At 48.8% G+C, this 15,682-nt stretch overlaps 1 protein-coding gene across 1 annotated transcript in view; it reads right to left on the reverse strand.

The window, feature by feature from the left end:
- Positions 1-9,493: 9,493 nt before the first annotated feature.
- The window catches only part of MYOM3 (myomesin 3), a 52,634-nt gene continuing 46,445 nt past the window's right edge, over positions 9,494-15,682 (reverse strand). Inside the window, 6 exon segments of the mRNA XM_005900721.3 lie at positions 9,494-11,039; positions 12,012-12,067; positions 13,608-13,630; positions 13,800-13,836; positions 14,087-14,250; positions 15,371-15,479. Of these exon segments, the coding sequence (XP_005900783.2) occupies positions 10,779-11,039; positions 12,012-12,067; positions 13,608-13,630; positions 13,800-13,836; positions 14,087-14,250; positions 15,371-15,479 (650 nt within the window). The 3' untranslated portion in view covers positions 9,494-10,778.

Consider the following 15,682-nt stretch of genomic DNA (forward strand, 5'->3'; position numbering starts at 1 on the left):
TAAATCATACATTCGTAGGACAAAACTTCAGCGAAGGATAAAAGAAGCGAACCAACATTTGAACTGCTTGCCCAAGGACAGTGTTTGTTATTTTGAGTCAACCAAGTTAACTGCCTGAGAACAACAATTGCAAAAAGCAGCACTCTGTAGGGGTTATATGACACAGTCCAGAGTCTTCACGACAAGTACTCAAGATGGAATCCAAAGCTACCTGACATACAAAGAAAAGGAAAACGTGATTCTTTTTTCAAGAGAAAGGATGATCAAAAGAGACTGACACTGAGATGACCAGATAATGATTTTAAAGTAGCTGTTACAGCTAGTTCTTTACTATAAAGGAAAGTAGGCTCCTAATGAAAGATAGGAAAATCTTGATTGAGAAATAAAAACTCTTAAAAAAAAAAAAAAAAAAAAAAACAGATGATAATTCCAAAGCTGTGCAATTCAGTATCTGAAATTTAAAAATGTTGGTTAGGCTTATGTCTCAAATGATTGTGAAGTGAGGATACAAGGTAACATTGATGAGTGATGTTACAAGAGGGAAATAAACAGGATCCTGGAACCAGGAGCACAGAGACTAAGGAGAGGCTAGTTTGGCAGAGATGGGGTGCATATCCTTTTTGTTTTTTGCACCACACTGCTTGGCACGTGGAGCTTCCCAGACCAGGAAAGCCCTGTGGTAGCTTTTAAAACACTAATAAGTTTTGTTTCTCTCTCTTGTTTAAAAATATAATGCAAGTTTATAACAGAGATTTTGAAAATGTAGATAAGAAAATAAATATCAATTATAATCCCACCACTAGAGACTACACTGTCAATATTTTGATGTTTATTCTTCTAGTCTTCTAAAATATATACAATTTTAATTTTCATTAAATATGTTCACACTCAATATACTGTTTGAAATCTGCCTTTTGATTTTTAACACCTATCCTGAACATCTCTTCACACGTCTAAATATTTTTCATTATTTTTGATGATAGCATACCAGTCATGATATATTTGGACTGTAATGATATATTAAGTATGAGCCTTATATTTTCCATATAGATCACAAATATATTTCTCAGTTGGTTTTTGCTTTTTAGCTTTATGGTGAGCCTCTCCATTCATTAGCTGGCCACGGTTCAATAAAAACCAGGCACCGTCCTTCTGGGCAGCCATCTGAGAAATGGTATTTCCCACGTGGACAAGACCCATGTCTGTTTCAGTCATCACGGTATCACCAGCATCTAGCAGAAAGCCTGGAGTGAAATAGCTACTCCATAAATATGCATTGGGTGATTGACTAACTTTTGATTTGTATCCTTGAGGGGAAGGCCAGGGTACTGAAAGGTTGTTGCTGAATCACGCAAAGATGCCGGGATTTTTGGCCCCCAGAGGAGAAGAATTTAATCCGGGGCCAGAGACGAGGCTTAATCGCTCAGAGCTTTTGCGTAATAAAGTTTTATTAAAGTATAAAGGAGATAGAGAAAGCTTCTGACATAGGCATCAGAAGGGGGCAGAAAGAGTAACCCCTGCTAGTCTTCAGCTGGATGTTATATAGTCACTAGCAGTCTGTTAATAAAAGAAAGGAATGTCTTAAAACTCAGAATGGCACCAGGCCCCTCACCCATAAGATGCATTTTGGGATAATCTTGGCACCAAATGGTTCATCCTGGGCCATAAAATGATTAACTTGAATCTTGTAGAAGGGCAGACCACCATACAAATAGTTTCATCTACATAGATTAGGGGAACAATATCTGAGTATAACATGCTGGTTTGTCAAGTGGGTTCTGAGCCAAGAGGAAGAACCAACTTGAAGACAGAGTCTGGGGTAAATGCACAGCACATTAGCATAGCTTAAGACAGACATTTCCATAAGAGAAAGGCATTGGTTATCTCTAGGTTTGAGAATAGTTAACTTTAGGTGAAACCAGGTGTCATTATGGCAACACAGTATTTTAAGGGAAACCTGCTTTTAAATTTGTATAGAGAAGGGAAAAAATATCGCTAGTTTGTTTCCTCCTACGGCTTAAGAGAGAGAAAAATGTCTGACACTTGCAGGCTATTTCCTCCGTTTGGAGACCCCTGGCCTTCCTGCCTGTTACCCTACCATCAGCTGGCTGCTGGCTTCCACTCCTGTCGTGTAACTAGTCTGTTTTCGACCTAGTAATTCATGTACTTTGACTCAGTAATTCCTCTTCTAGAATCTTAGAGAATTTTTCAGAGATGCAGGCAAAAATTTATACATAAGGATATTCATCCCAGGCTTATTCATTAGTGAAAAATTGGAAACTATTTCTGACAACATGGAAATGATATATAGTTACATGATAGACAAATATTAACATGGGGTTTTGGAATTTTTTTGGTGATGTGAGAAAACTTTTACAGTTTCATGTCATAGGAAAAAACTGAGAATGTAAAATTATATGTAAGATTTCTCAATTCTGTTAAGACTGGTAAGAAATATATGAAAAACATTAACAAGTTGTATGTGAATTTTAGCTCAAAGAATTGGAAAACTTGAGTTATGGTGCATTTTCACTTATAAGTTTTCTGAGGATCTGAGGATCTGGCATCAGCAGCTTGGTGATGTTGGGCTGGCAACTCTGCAATCCTCCATTCTTTATGGTCACCAAATGGCCGTCCCAGCTCCAGGCATCGTGTCCGACATCTGAGGCAGGAAGGAGGAAGGGGAATAGTCTGGTGTCTGCAGTGTCTGTCTCCTTTATCAGGAACATGAAGACCCTACCAAAGGGCCCCAGCAGATTTCTCTTGAGGTCTCTTGGACCAGAACTGGGTCCCATGGCTGCTCTCAGCTACAAAGGAGCCTGGGAAAGTGAGTATTTCACTTCCCAGTCTCTAGAGTGGAGGTGGCAATGGAGAAGAGGTGAGAATATCTGTTGGGATAGCTATTAAACAGCTATTCCATTGTACTTATTTCTGGTTGGTGGATTTATGGATTTATTTAAAAAATTTTTTTTGCAGTATAGTTGACTTGCAGTGTTGTGTTAATTTCTGCTCTATAGCAAAGCGATTCAGTTATGCAAATGTATTTTATTTTTCATATTCTTTTCCATATGTTTCATCACAGGATATTTAACATAGTTCCCTGTGCTATACAGGAGGACCTTGGTGTTAATCCACCCTGTATTTAATAGTTTGCATCTGCTAGTCTCAAACTCCCAATCCTTCCCTCTCCCTCTCCGCCTCCACCGGCAACCACAAGTCTATTGCGCTTACGGATATTTTTGCTTTTCTTCTTGGTTCCTTTCTGTCTTGTCCAATTTTTCTACAACAACCATTTATCATTCCTATCATTGGAAGGATACAACAGATGCTACTTTAAAAATTCCCTGTGAGGTTGTGGGCTCTTGTCTCTGGAAGTGTCCATACTGTCATCAGTCAAAATAGTGCAGAAGGAACCGTTGAATTCTGTGGGAGCTGGATCAGCCCCTCTATCTTCCCCAGCGACTGTGACTGCAGGGAGTGGGTGGGTGGGGAAATATGCCATTTATTTCAATCCTCTCAGGCTCCACACTAGTTACTCGGCACGCATCCCCTCATTTAATTCTCACAGCAGCCCTCCTTTACAGACGAGATACAGAAACTTTAAATGACTTAATTAAGCCACACACATCAAGTAAAGCAAAACTGGATCTCAGATTATAAGCACCAAGTTTTAGTTCTGTATATTCTTGCCACATGGTAAGCTCAGCCAAGCTTGTGCTGAATGAATGCAGAGTCAATGGGATCACTGGGATGTGCAATTTTTTAAAAAAAACACTATAGTCATGACTTGATCATTATTTCTTGCAGGACACCTCAGTTCATTTCAGTTCAGTCCAGTCGCTCAGTCGTGTCCGACTCTTTGCGACCCCATGAACTGCAGCACGCCAGGCCTCCCTGTCCATCACCAACTCCCGGAGTTCACTGAGACTCATGTCCATCGAGTCAGTGATGCCATCCAGCCATCTCATCCTCTGTTGTCCCCTTCTCCTCCTGCCCCCAATCCCTCCCAGCATCAGGGTCTTTTCCAATGAGTCAGCTCTTCGCATCAGGGAGCCAAAGTATTGGAGCTTCAGCTTCAACATCTGTCCTTCCAATGAACACCCAGGACTGATCTCCTTTAGGATGGACTGGTTGGATCTCTTTGCAGTCCAAGGGACTCTCAAGAGTCTCTTCCAACACCTCAGTTCAAAAGCATCAGTTCTTCGTGGCTCAGCTTTCTTCACAGTCCAGGACACCTACATTGCCATTAATTTTGATTTGTGTGATTGAAAAAGAGCAGGCTGTATAAATTGCTTGCCAGAGACCAATGGCTGTGCTCACTCACCTGTGCTTCATGTCCTTGACAATTAGACACCTTGTGTTTAATTGCTGGATAAATGACTCATATGACTCCAGATGAAAAGACGGCCAAGGGTTTGTTTCTTGAGGAATCTTTAACATTTTTTTTATTATGAAAAAAATTCTAAATAAGTGCAAAAGTAGAGAGCATTGTATCCATGTACCCACTACCCATTTCAAGAATTACCAGTGTTTTTATTTCCCTTTGTTCCTCTTCCTCTGAAGTTGTTTTTTTTTTTTTTAATTGGAGTATTTTAAAGCAAACCCAAAGGCTCCTTTCACCGCTAACATTTCTATAATTGGAATGAAAAGACTCTTGTGTGGCCCCGTGTTCCTCTTTCTTCAGATCTGCTAGGACAGGAAGCAATGCTAGAAAAAGAGCCTGGAGGTGCAAGGGCTTCTGGGAGGCCCAGGAGAGGAGGGGCACATTCCTTGCAGGCTGTGCAATTTGTTTTGCTCTCAAGCCAGGGCCTTTCTTGGCTGAAACGCCTCCCGCCTCAGAATCGAAACTTTTCTCAAATGCTCAAAATAAACTATCTGGCTTCCTCTAGCTAGAGACATCTGGGGAGTGTGGCTTCTGAAACTATTTTTGGCGTGCAAATGTCACCCAAGTTGCTTGAAGTGCTTTGGAAGTTTTAAGGTATTGAAAGCATCTGATGAGCTGTGGCTGAGGCCCAGTGGGGAGAGGTTAATTATTACACAGGCCAGGCATTTTTCCCAGCAGGGTTCTTGTTTCTCATGCGCTTCCTGTTTACAGCTCTCAATGCTTCAGGCCAAGGATCAGTGCCCGGGGTTGGTGTGTGAAAGGTGGCATCATGGGTGTGGGGGCGGGGGCTGCTGGGGTGATAAAGGGGAACCCACTGGCTGGTGGGCCTTCCTTCAGCCTATGTCAGGCCTGGCTCCCTGGAAGCCCAACATGCCTGGAGATCAATGGAGGGTTCCTGGAGAATGCTGGGACCATGTGTTGGCTGGTGGGCTTTGCCAGATGGGCTTCTCTGGTGGCTCGGTCGCTAAAGAATCTGCCTGCAATGCCGGAGACTGGGGTTCGACCCGTGGGTTTGGAAGATCCCTGGAGAAGGGAATGGCAATCCACTCCGGTATTCTTGCCTGGAGAATTCCATGGACAGAGGAGCCAGGCGAGCTGCAGTCCATCAGGTAGCAAAGAGTCGGACGTGACTAAGTGACTTAACACACACAGATAAGAGACAAAAGTTCCTAAATTTGTGAGGCCCAAAGGTATTACCAAACCAAACTTGAGTCCCCTCGCCAGGGAGCAGTAGAGCCAATCTATCGACAGAGGAATATGATGAAGGAAAACGCGGCATTTATTGTAAAGGAAGACGGGTGGCTCGTGCTCTAAAACCCTGAACCCCCCGAAGGGTTTCAGCAAACCTTTTTTAAAGGCAAAGTGAGGGAGGGGCATCCCAGGGTGTGGGGTGCACTCATGCACAATTCTCTGATTGGTTGAAGGTGCTCAGTCTTTACGCACTAGAGGGTCTGTGAGCTATGTACTCATGATCATCAAGTAGTCAAATTTTGCCCATTTGGTTGTGGTTTTAGTATCTGGAAAACTCAGGAAATAGGCATCAGATACTATTATCTAGGTACTTCAGAGAGGAGCTAATGCAGAGGATATGGGCTAGGGATCTGTCTTGGGAAGGCTCCATAGGGTTTTGCTCGGTTACAAGGGCACCAGGGATCAGGCTGAACCCCACTGAGATGCTTCCCAGGATGAGCCAGGAAAAGAATAACACAAGGAGCAAGTGGAAATTGCAGCTATGGAAGAATCAGAGGGGTCCAGGAAGTGGGATGCTGGAAGTAACCCAGGCTGGGGGCAGGAGTGGAGACTATCGGGGACAGGTTGAAAAGAGGAGAATAAAGTCAAGGCCAGTGGTTCAGGCTGCAGAGTATGAAAGAGGTGAAGCTGGGGTGCCTGGCTTTGTTGAATGATGGAGTGCCACCAAGCACCTACCCTGGGCTCAAATATAGAATAGATGGAGATGGAAAGGAACCCATGGGAAGGTGGTTGATTCATAACTCTGAGTTGCTTTGGCTCACAACACTTTGGACACAAAATGTGTGAGTTTTTTCAACGCCAACAACCAGTTCTCCAAGTCTCCAGACGCCAACTGGGTGCCCTACAGTTCAGTTCAGCTCTGACATGGACCACACAGAGGCAGAGTCAGACTCCACAGGTTTAAAGGCTCAGTCCCACAAGGGTGCCCGCGTGTCAGACGCCAGCCCCAGGTCGTCACCTGTACTTCTGACCAACTGGCTATAAATCAGGGGTTCCCATGACTCCTTCCTCAGTGGATAATTTGCAGGAATGGCTCACAAAACTCAGGGAAACATTTTACTTACAGTTTCTGGTTTATTATAAAGGATACAAATGAACAACCTATATGAAGAGGTCCACAGGGTGGGGGGTAGGGGGTTGGGGAGCTCTCATGCCCTCTCAAGTGAACCACCCTCCCAGCACCTCCATTTGTCCACAAACCCAGAAGCCCCCCAAAATCTGGTCATTCAGCCATTTTTAATGGAGGTTTCAGCACTTAAGCGTGATTCATTAAATCATTGGCCATTGATGAGTAACTCAGTCTCTAGTCTCTCTTCCCGATCCAGAGGGCAATGGTGGTGGCTGGGGGGTTGAAAGTTCCAGCCCTCTTGTCCTACCTCGATCTTTCTGGTGACCAACTCCCACTCTGAAGCTATCTAAGGGCCCCCAGTCGCCAACCACCTCATCAGCATACAAAAGACGCTCTTTTGTTTGAAGACCCGTCTGGCGACCCCACCCTGGAGATCCCAAAGGTTTAGGCGCTATATATTCCAAACCAAGAACAAAGACCAGACAGAAAGCTTTTTTTTTTTTTTAAATTTTATCACAATATTCTTTAGCAAGGCCCTTTCTCACACCTTGTAGTTCAGTGGTTAGAGTCTGCAACGCAGGAGACTTGGGTTCGATCCCTGGGTTGGGAGGATCCCTTGGAGAAGGAAATGGCAACCCACTCTGGTATTCTTGACTGGAGAATCCCATGGACAGAGGAGCCTGGCTGGCTACAAGTCTAGGGGGTCGCAAGAGTCGGATACGACCGAGTGACGAAGCGTGCACACATATGCGCAGTGCTGTAGTGCTCCTTCTCCCACCTGAGCGGTACTTGAGGTTTACTCGGGATTAAGTGGGAGGAGCTGAGACAGAGAACAGTGAAAGGTCCTAGGGACCTCCATCCCCACTGCCCCACCTTGACCTTCCCTGTCCACAGTCCTCCTAGGTGGGGGCCCAGTGGAAAAACTGGCCGAGCCTGGCTTCTGTAGAAGGTAGAGCAGAGAGAAGAGAGCAGAGCAATCAAGGACAGTGAGGATCCCGGTCTTCAACAAGATTGCTCCAGGAGGCGGGGGACCCTAACCAAGGAGACTTGACAAAGAAAAAATTGTCCATATGCCGCACAGCAGGGACCAACTCCTGCTCCCAAATTGGCTCGTCACCAAATCAAGGAGCTCCCAACATTTCCTGTCTAACGATGCACTGCTTCTGAGCTGCTTCTTAGACTGCAAAGCCCACACCCCACCAACAGGGGGCGATCATACCATGTTTCAATCAGGGCCAACCGGAAGGTGCTCCTGTGGCAAGAACACGACAAATTGCTGTGGACACTTATAATGCCTCCTGCTTCCCCGTGGAGAAAATTTTTACCGTTCTGGACAGTGGGGCCAAGAAGCCACCTCCATTTATACACCTGTTCACTGATCTGCTCACTCAGCACTTCGGCGGTTCTCAGGGGTTTAGTGAGAACCACAGCAAGAGTTCACCTCTGGGCTCCCGACTCTGTGTTAAGGTGAAAGTGAAAGTTACCCAGTCATGTGCGAGTCTTTGCGATCCCATGGACTATACAGTCCATGGAATTCTCCAGGCCAGAATACTGGAGTGGGTAGCCTTTCCCTTCTCCAGGGGATCTTCCCAACTCAGGGATCGAACCCAGGTCTCCTGCATTACAGGCGATTCTTTAGCAGCTAAGCCACTCTTTGCGACCCCATGGACAGTAGCCTGTACCACGCTCCTCCGTCCATGGGATTTTCTAGGCAAGAGGATTTTCTAGGCAAGAGTACTGGAGTGGGTTTGCCCTTTCCTTCTCCAGGGAATCTTCCCTACCCAGGGATCGAACCCAGCTCTCCCGCATTGTAGACAAAGGCTTTACCTTCTGAGCTACCAGGGAAGTCCATAAGCCACAAGGGAAGCCCCTGGACTCTGTGTAGCCCTCTGCACGTGTAGCAGAGCAGAATGTCCTCCAAACCAGGACCCAGGGACTCTGGTTCTTGTCCTAACTCTGCCATGCACCACTTTGGTTCTCAACTGTCATGTCCGTAAAAATGGGGCCAATGATGATGTTCCATTGGATCTGATAAACACTGAGACACGAGAATGCTTCATAACCTTCCACGTGCTGTGCCTGTGAGATTTATTGTCGCCATTGCAGCGTCTGCCTGCCTGCCTCCCTGTGTTGGGGCGATGATCATATGAAGGAGAAGAGGAGGTGCTCTGTGTGAAGACGAAGAACCTATGTAAGCATATGTCAGGCCCCTCTGGTTTCAGGAATAAAGTGCATGGATTCTGTGCTTCCCAATTTCTTTGAAATTTGAAACATTTTTCATGGACAAATGAAAGAAGCCGAGTCTCTCCTCTGAGATTCCAAGTATGAGACTGGGAGAGTGAATGAGGGCAGGACCTTTTTCTTCATCCCATCGTTGTAAGAAGAGAAAAGCAAAGGAGAACCAGGTTCTGGGAAATAATCAAAATCTTAGCGCGGCTGAAAGAGCTTTCAAAAATGATCTTTCAGATTTGTTTTATGGATGAAAAATCAAGGCCCAGAGAAAGGGGGGAAAAATGGTCAAGATCACACAGAAAGATCTTGGCTTCAAGCCTGGCTGTGTTTGCCTCCAAGACCCTCTCAATTCTCCATATTGATTTCCAGCCAGGCATGGCAGGACCCCGGCCCCTTGCCCCCCACCACCATCACTGAACACCTGGCCTGAACTGCACCTGTAGCTGCTGGGGGTATAAGCTTCCCATCATGCCTTGATGCGCGTGTGGGTGGTAAATGCAGGAGTGATTCATTTTATCTTTAAATTCAGAAATCATTTCAGCAATCAGAGGTGGGTGTTATGTTCTGGTATTGAGAGTGTAGATGAGTTTTATTTTTCTCCTTCATCATTTTCAAGGTTATCCAAAATTTTACAACAAACATCTCTAACTTTATAAATGCCCTCCCCTCCCCATCTGATTTTAAACAAGGAGACCGGAGTGTGGTGAAATGCCCAGCTCTGTTCTGAGGTCGGGAAGCAAGGCCAACCAGTATGTGTCCTGCCAGGCAGAGGCCCTGAGCTGGGAGTCCTGAAGGTCTGAACTCTGCAACATGGTGTCCCAGGCCGCCTGGGTGGTATCACCTCCACGCCTCACCTTTGCTCTCACCAGCCCCTGCTCCCGAAATCTCCTCCCATGACCATCACCAAATCCCACTCATTTTTTAGGACCTAACAACCCATTCCGCTAGTTCCAGGAAGGTGTTTTAAAGCTCACCTTCCCTAGTTGGGACGAACACCTGCCTCCCTCCTCTGACCACCAGTGGGACTTTATCCGGACCTTTTAGAATTCCGATCATCTGACTTGTCCTGGAGTCATCTGCACCCAGGTCTGTCTCTTCTCCTGGGCTGAGGTGCCCTTGAGGGTGGGGCCTACATATTATGCATCTTTGTGCTCCCAGTGCCATCCACAAGCCTGGCATATGCTAGACTTCAAATGAATGTTTGCTGAACTTCATCGAAAATACAGTATCCTCGAAGAGGAGTATTGTGATACATCCATTTGTGGCTGGGCTCACCAGCCTCAGCACGGTTGTCATTTAAGGTTGAATTCTATGTGGCAGGGAGCTATTATATTTAGCAGCATTCCTGACTTCTATCTACCAGATGCCAGTGGACACCCCCAGTTGTGACAACCCCAAATTTGGACACTGCTGACTGTTTCCTAGGGGACAAAATTGCCTCCCATTGAGAACCAATGATACACGATTTCATAGAGTTTTCATAAAGAATCCCTAGGAGTAGGAATTCCCATTTGATAGATGAAAAAGGCAAGGCTCACGGAGAGTTTAGGGTTGAAACAGTTCAGCACGTAAATCCTCCAGTCCAAGTCCAGTCCTGATTCTGCAGTCCTGGAGGCCTCCCAGCACCCCATCTTTGCTCCTCCACTTGGGTGTGTCCACTCCACCCACTCCCATGCCCTGGGTTCTGCCCTGTTCCCTCCCCTCCAGTCTCATCCCTGTGGTGGGTTCTGCCTGTTCCCTCCCCTCCAGTCTCATCCCCGTGGCCTGTGCCAGGCTGTGACCCCCTGGTTGACCCTCCTAGTCCACACAGACTAGACCTCAGGCTGCGGTTGAATCCGACCGTCACATCTTCAGCACCTTTTCCTCCTCCCCATGCTTGAACACGCTGATGGTGACCTGGCCTGTCTCAGACCCGTACTTGTTCTTGACGAAGACACCGTAGCGCCCGCTGTCCTCACTGTTGACCCTCTCAATGGTGATGGTGACCTCTGTCCCCTTCACATCCATGTGGTAGCGGTCCAGGAAGGTGACAGGCTGGTCATTCTTCAGCCAATAGATTTCAGGGGCAGGATCTCCTGAGACGACGCAGGTCAGGCACAGGGTCTGTTTGAAAGGACAGGAAAGGAACAGTCAGTCTCACCCTCTGGGACTAACCCTTGGCATCACCTTCAGGCTCCCAGGGAGCTCCCAGTACAAGTTGCTCCTTGTGATAAGTTAATTATGTGTGCTTTATTGTAACCCATAAAGTAATAACACGAAAGGGAGACATTTTACTGCAGCCCCACATCCTCCATTCTCAACTTTATTCTAGAGCAATGCTTGCTAGAATTTCAGATCTTTATTACTTGAGCAGTGACCTGCCCTAGAGTGGCCTAGACTTTGCTTTATTGCTTTCTGTTGTACACTTCATTATCATTTTACCAGGCAAATAAGCCCGGATTGCTTTAACATAAAGATTTTAAGAACTGAGTTTGAAAATTCTCAGGAGAGCAGTTCTCAGTGCAGAGAACTGTAGGGTAAGGGGCAGATGCCCAGAGTGTGGAGCTGGGCTGTCTGGGTGTGACTCCCAGCTCTGTTCCTTTAAACCGTGTGACCTTAGGTACGTCTCTTAACCTCTCTGGGCCTCCGTTCCCTCAGCTGTAAACGGTGAAGTAATAACACACTGTTCCATGTGGTTGCCTCCATGGTTAGAAAAACGGAACAGTGCCTGATACAAGGTGAGCACCATGAAGACGTTAGCTGTTCTTTTCTAGAATAGTAGACTTGCATAATTTCAGTCCGGAAAAGGCTTTTTTGGGCTCATCGAGTCGAACTCCTGCGGAAACTGAAGTTCAGAGAGAGAAGCCCGTGACATCCAGGGCCCCCTGGAGAGATGGGGTGAAGCTGGGGACGGCACTCCCCCCAGGCCACACAGCATACGTGTGACCAACGAGGGGCGGCCGCTAAGCCGGACTCTGGCGGAACGAGCCCCTCCGGCTCTGGGATCCACAGCGCTCTGTGGTTTTGTGCTCTTTGATGGATGCGGGAGGGAGCCCAGGGTGGGACTGCTGGCTGTGGGCCGGGGGCCGTCGGTACCTTATCTTCCATGATTGTGGCCACGTCTGGGAGCCCCCTCACCACCTTGGCACGATCTGGAAGGGAAAAAAACGAGAGCCCCGCCCAGTGATGAACATTTACCTGGAGTTGTGGTTTATTTTTTAGCAATGCTTCTTTTCCTATTGGCATTGTTTGGGGTGGACATCTTTAAACTTGTATTACGTATTTCCTTGCCTTTACAAACAGAAGATAGAGGGCATAATGTTTCTGTCATTGCCTTGAGGTTAGTATCATGGTCGGTGGTACCTGGAGGCAACAGTGAGGTGCCCTTCCCCTTGAGAACTGGGAGAAGGTGAATAAGATTGCTCTGAGCCCTAAACTGGCAAAGTGCACACAGCAGGTGTGCCGATCCAGCTAAGGGAGGGAACAGGAAGGAAGCTTTTGGGACACTGATTCTGGTCAAGGGAGGGGACCTGGTGGCCCCGGGGGTTGGGCAGGAAGACAGAGTGGCTGTAAATCACTAAGCAGAAAGCCAACATATCCCTTATGCTGAAATCGAGGCTGTGGGAATGGCCCCTGGATCACGATCAGGGGTATGCAAAGAGCCTTGAAGCAGTTGGTGTCCGCAATGGATGTAGGTGAGAAGGACTCTGGATCAGGGTTGGGGGGAGGGGAGAGATGGACCTTCATGTGGGCTTAATGTTCACCAGGCGACAATCCACCACCCTAGACTCGACTTCACAAGTCCCGGCGACCACAAATGGTGAGTGCAGGCTCCTGCTGTTAGGGTCCTGGGGTGGGTGTTCTGTCCTGCGACTCGGAGTCCCAGGATGGGATGTGGGACGGAAGTAATTAGACAGAGATGTGATGGACTTAGTCGGGTCTTCAGCCTCTGGTCCTCTCACCAAGGTGGGCCGCCCCCTGTGAAGGCTCCTCACTGCCCTTAGACCTCAGATGACCGACCCCCTTCCAGATTTCAGTTACAAACAGCCTGCACTTCCTGCCAAGTGAGGACATTTGGGAACAAGAAGCCATATAGGGTTAATCCGTCCTCCTACACATGACCGCAAATGGTCGGTTTCCTTTCTCAGATTGTTCCGAGCTGCTTTGCTCTGCTGCCTGAAGTCTTTCCCTCTTGAAAAGTCCCATAGTGACTGCTGGGTCAGTGGGACCAGTAAGCCAGCCTCCTGGAACGGGGTGATTTAGCACTGGCTGTGGGGACCTGGTGAAGCTCCAGCGCATGGACTTGGTGGTGCCCCTGGGCAGCTCAGAGGCTGTGTCCTGGATTAGCTGAGACCCTAGTGCCCTGAGAGCTTTAAAGTCGTCCCCTCCCAGACCTTGATCAGAAAGACCAGCGCAGCCTCGGTCCTATCCACCCCTGCCTTCGGAGTCCCTCTGACATCAGCCGAGTGGATGCTGGGTGCATCCACGGTCTCAGGTATCCTCGGACTCCTTATCCACCTGTCTTCATGCTGCGGCTGCCACCCAGGTCTCCTGGCAGCTCTGTGACAGCCCAGAGCCACGCAGCCACACAGCCGGGCAACTGGGGCTCCAGCTGCCTTGCCAGGAGCTGTGAGCGGCTGGGAAGTCACCCCCAACTCAGAAAAGGAAACTGGGGAATATGGCTGGACTTACTCTTCTCGATGATGGCCAAGGCTCTGGAAAACAGAAAAGGGAAAAGGGCTTGGGGTTCCATCTATTAAAGGACAGTCCTGCCCGTGGCTGGGGGAGGGGTGGTAGGGGAAGGGCGGATCCAGCCAGCTGCACCTCCCAGGAAGGGTCCTGTGTGCCTGCACCCCAGGGACTTTGATCACGCTGGGAACTTACTTCAGTCTCTGGTGCTCAGCCATGGCATCCTCAAAAGCTATGAGAAGGAAAAGGGGAACAGCTGCGTCAGAGCGTCCCCCTCCCACCCCTCCACTCCATCCCCCTGACCTTTGCAACCCACAGGTGCAGAGCGCAGCTGTGACTGTTCCTCCTCTCTGTTCCAGCATTCTCTTGGGGGCAGTGCTAGGATTGGGTGGGAGATGGGAGTACCCCTCCCACCCCGCCACCAAAGACTATGGGGTTTTCTAAACAGGTTTCCCCCAAGGACAGACGGCTGGAGAGATCACCTTGCCCGGAGAGATCAGCCGAGAGCTGCCGGACTTCCTTCCCAGCCGTGATCTCCAGGATGTATTTGCCCTTGTCTGAGTCCTTGGGGTCCAGGATATGGAGCCAGATCTCATCCAGGGTGGTACCAGCCCTCACCCGATCGCCACTCTCCAGGCGTTTCTCTCTGAACGTGAGGGCAAGGCAATGGTTAACAGGGCTGTGCCCAGGACAGGATGGCTGCCTGCCCAGCTGTAGGCACCCCTGCCCCAGACTCCTCTCCTGGGATTTTGTTTCCCGACGTGTGGGCTGACCATCCATGAGACATTTGATAAGTATCTACCCACTCATCCATTCATCATTCATCAAAGCTTGTGCCCGAGCTGAGTCTCTATTTGCAACACGTCCTGCAGGCTGGGACCTTGAGAAAATGGTGCTCCAGGATCAGTGGCCACCTCCCCCTACCACACCCATGGGAGCCACTTCCTCACTTCATCCTTCTCATCTTAAAAAACCTCCCAGGAGCTCTTCCCACAATAACTGGCCCCAAGCTCTTACAAACTGTATACACTCCCTTCCTTCTTTACTTAAATTTCATACCTAAAGACACCTGGCCCATGCCCCCAGTGTCGTGCTGCAAAATGACACTTGTGGGCTTAGTCACGGGGCTCAGAGACTCTGGAGAAGGAGCTTTGCTGTTCTGAAATTCAACTTGGCCTCACATGACAAGTGTGAGTCAGTCAGTCTAGCCTCCTCCCTAGAATGGGTGCAATAATGTGTGCTCCACGAGGCTGAGGTGTGCCCGTAAGAAGCGCTGGGAAAACTCTGCTCCCAGACTCTGTGGGCTCACTTAGCTCCGGCTGAGTCCCTGATGCCTGATCCTGCCTTCAAGGCCTGGCCCTAAGTTAGCTGTCAGCCCCCAGGTCCCTCTGCCTGCCTGTCTCCCCTCAGCCTGGCTGCCTGAGTGTGCTAAGGCTGCGGAGACCCACAAAGGCACCATGACCCACGTGACCACCTGGTTTTCCTTCCTTCCTGAGTCCTTCCCTCCCTCAGTTCCCAGGTGCTGCTCTAAGACAATGGTCCTCCCGTGGCCATGGAGACACTGGGAAAATGTTCCCAGCACCAGGATGCCCACCTTCCCTGGGGAGCCTCCCTTCTGTGCCTCTGACAGCTGTTCCCTTCTCGGGCTCCCTCTGTGGACCGGGGGTGGGGGTGTGGGGGTGTGGTCTCTGCCAAACCCTTGGGACTGGGCTCGGGGCGGGTTCTGGCCCCCTCCCTCCTGGGACTCCAGGGCAAGGTCAACCTACTTGTGGAACCAGGTGGTCTTCATGTACTTCACGTTGTAGTACTTAACCTTGCTGAAGAGCCGGATCCCTTCCTCCGTCCCCTGGATTTTCAGTGGGGTTGCAGAGAGAGCTGGGGGTGGGGGGGTGGGGCAGAAGAGAAGGCTGAGTCTTCCCCAAGGCCCTTTGGGCCTCACATCTCGGGGGCAGCCAGCTCGCCCCTGCTCTGGGGTGCGGTGGGGGAAGGCAAGTGTGGTCATGAAGCAGGAACGCCCCCTCCCTCACACCCCGCGCCCAACAGTCTCTGAGGTTGGAGTCTAAACCCACCCCACCCTC

The sequence above is a fragment of the Bos mutus genome, chromosome 2 (assembly GCF_027580195.1).
Source record: "Bos mutus isolate GX-2022 chromosome 2, NWIPB_WYAK_1.1, whole genome shotgun sequence".
NCBI classification, from domain to species: Eukaryota; Metazoa; Chordata; class Mammalia; order Artiodactyla; family Bovidae; genus Bos; species Bos mutus.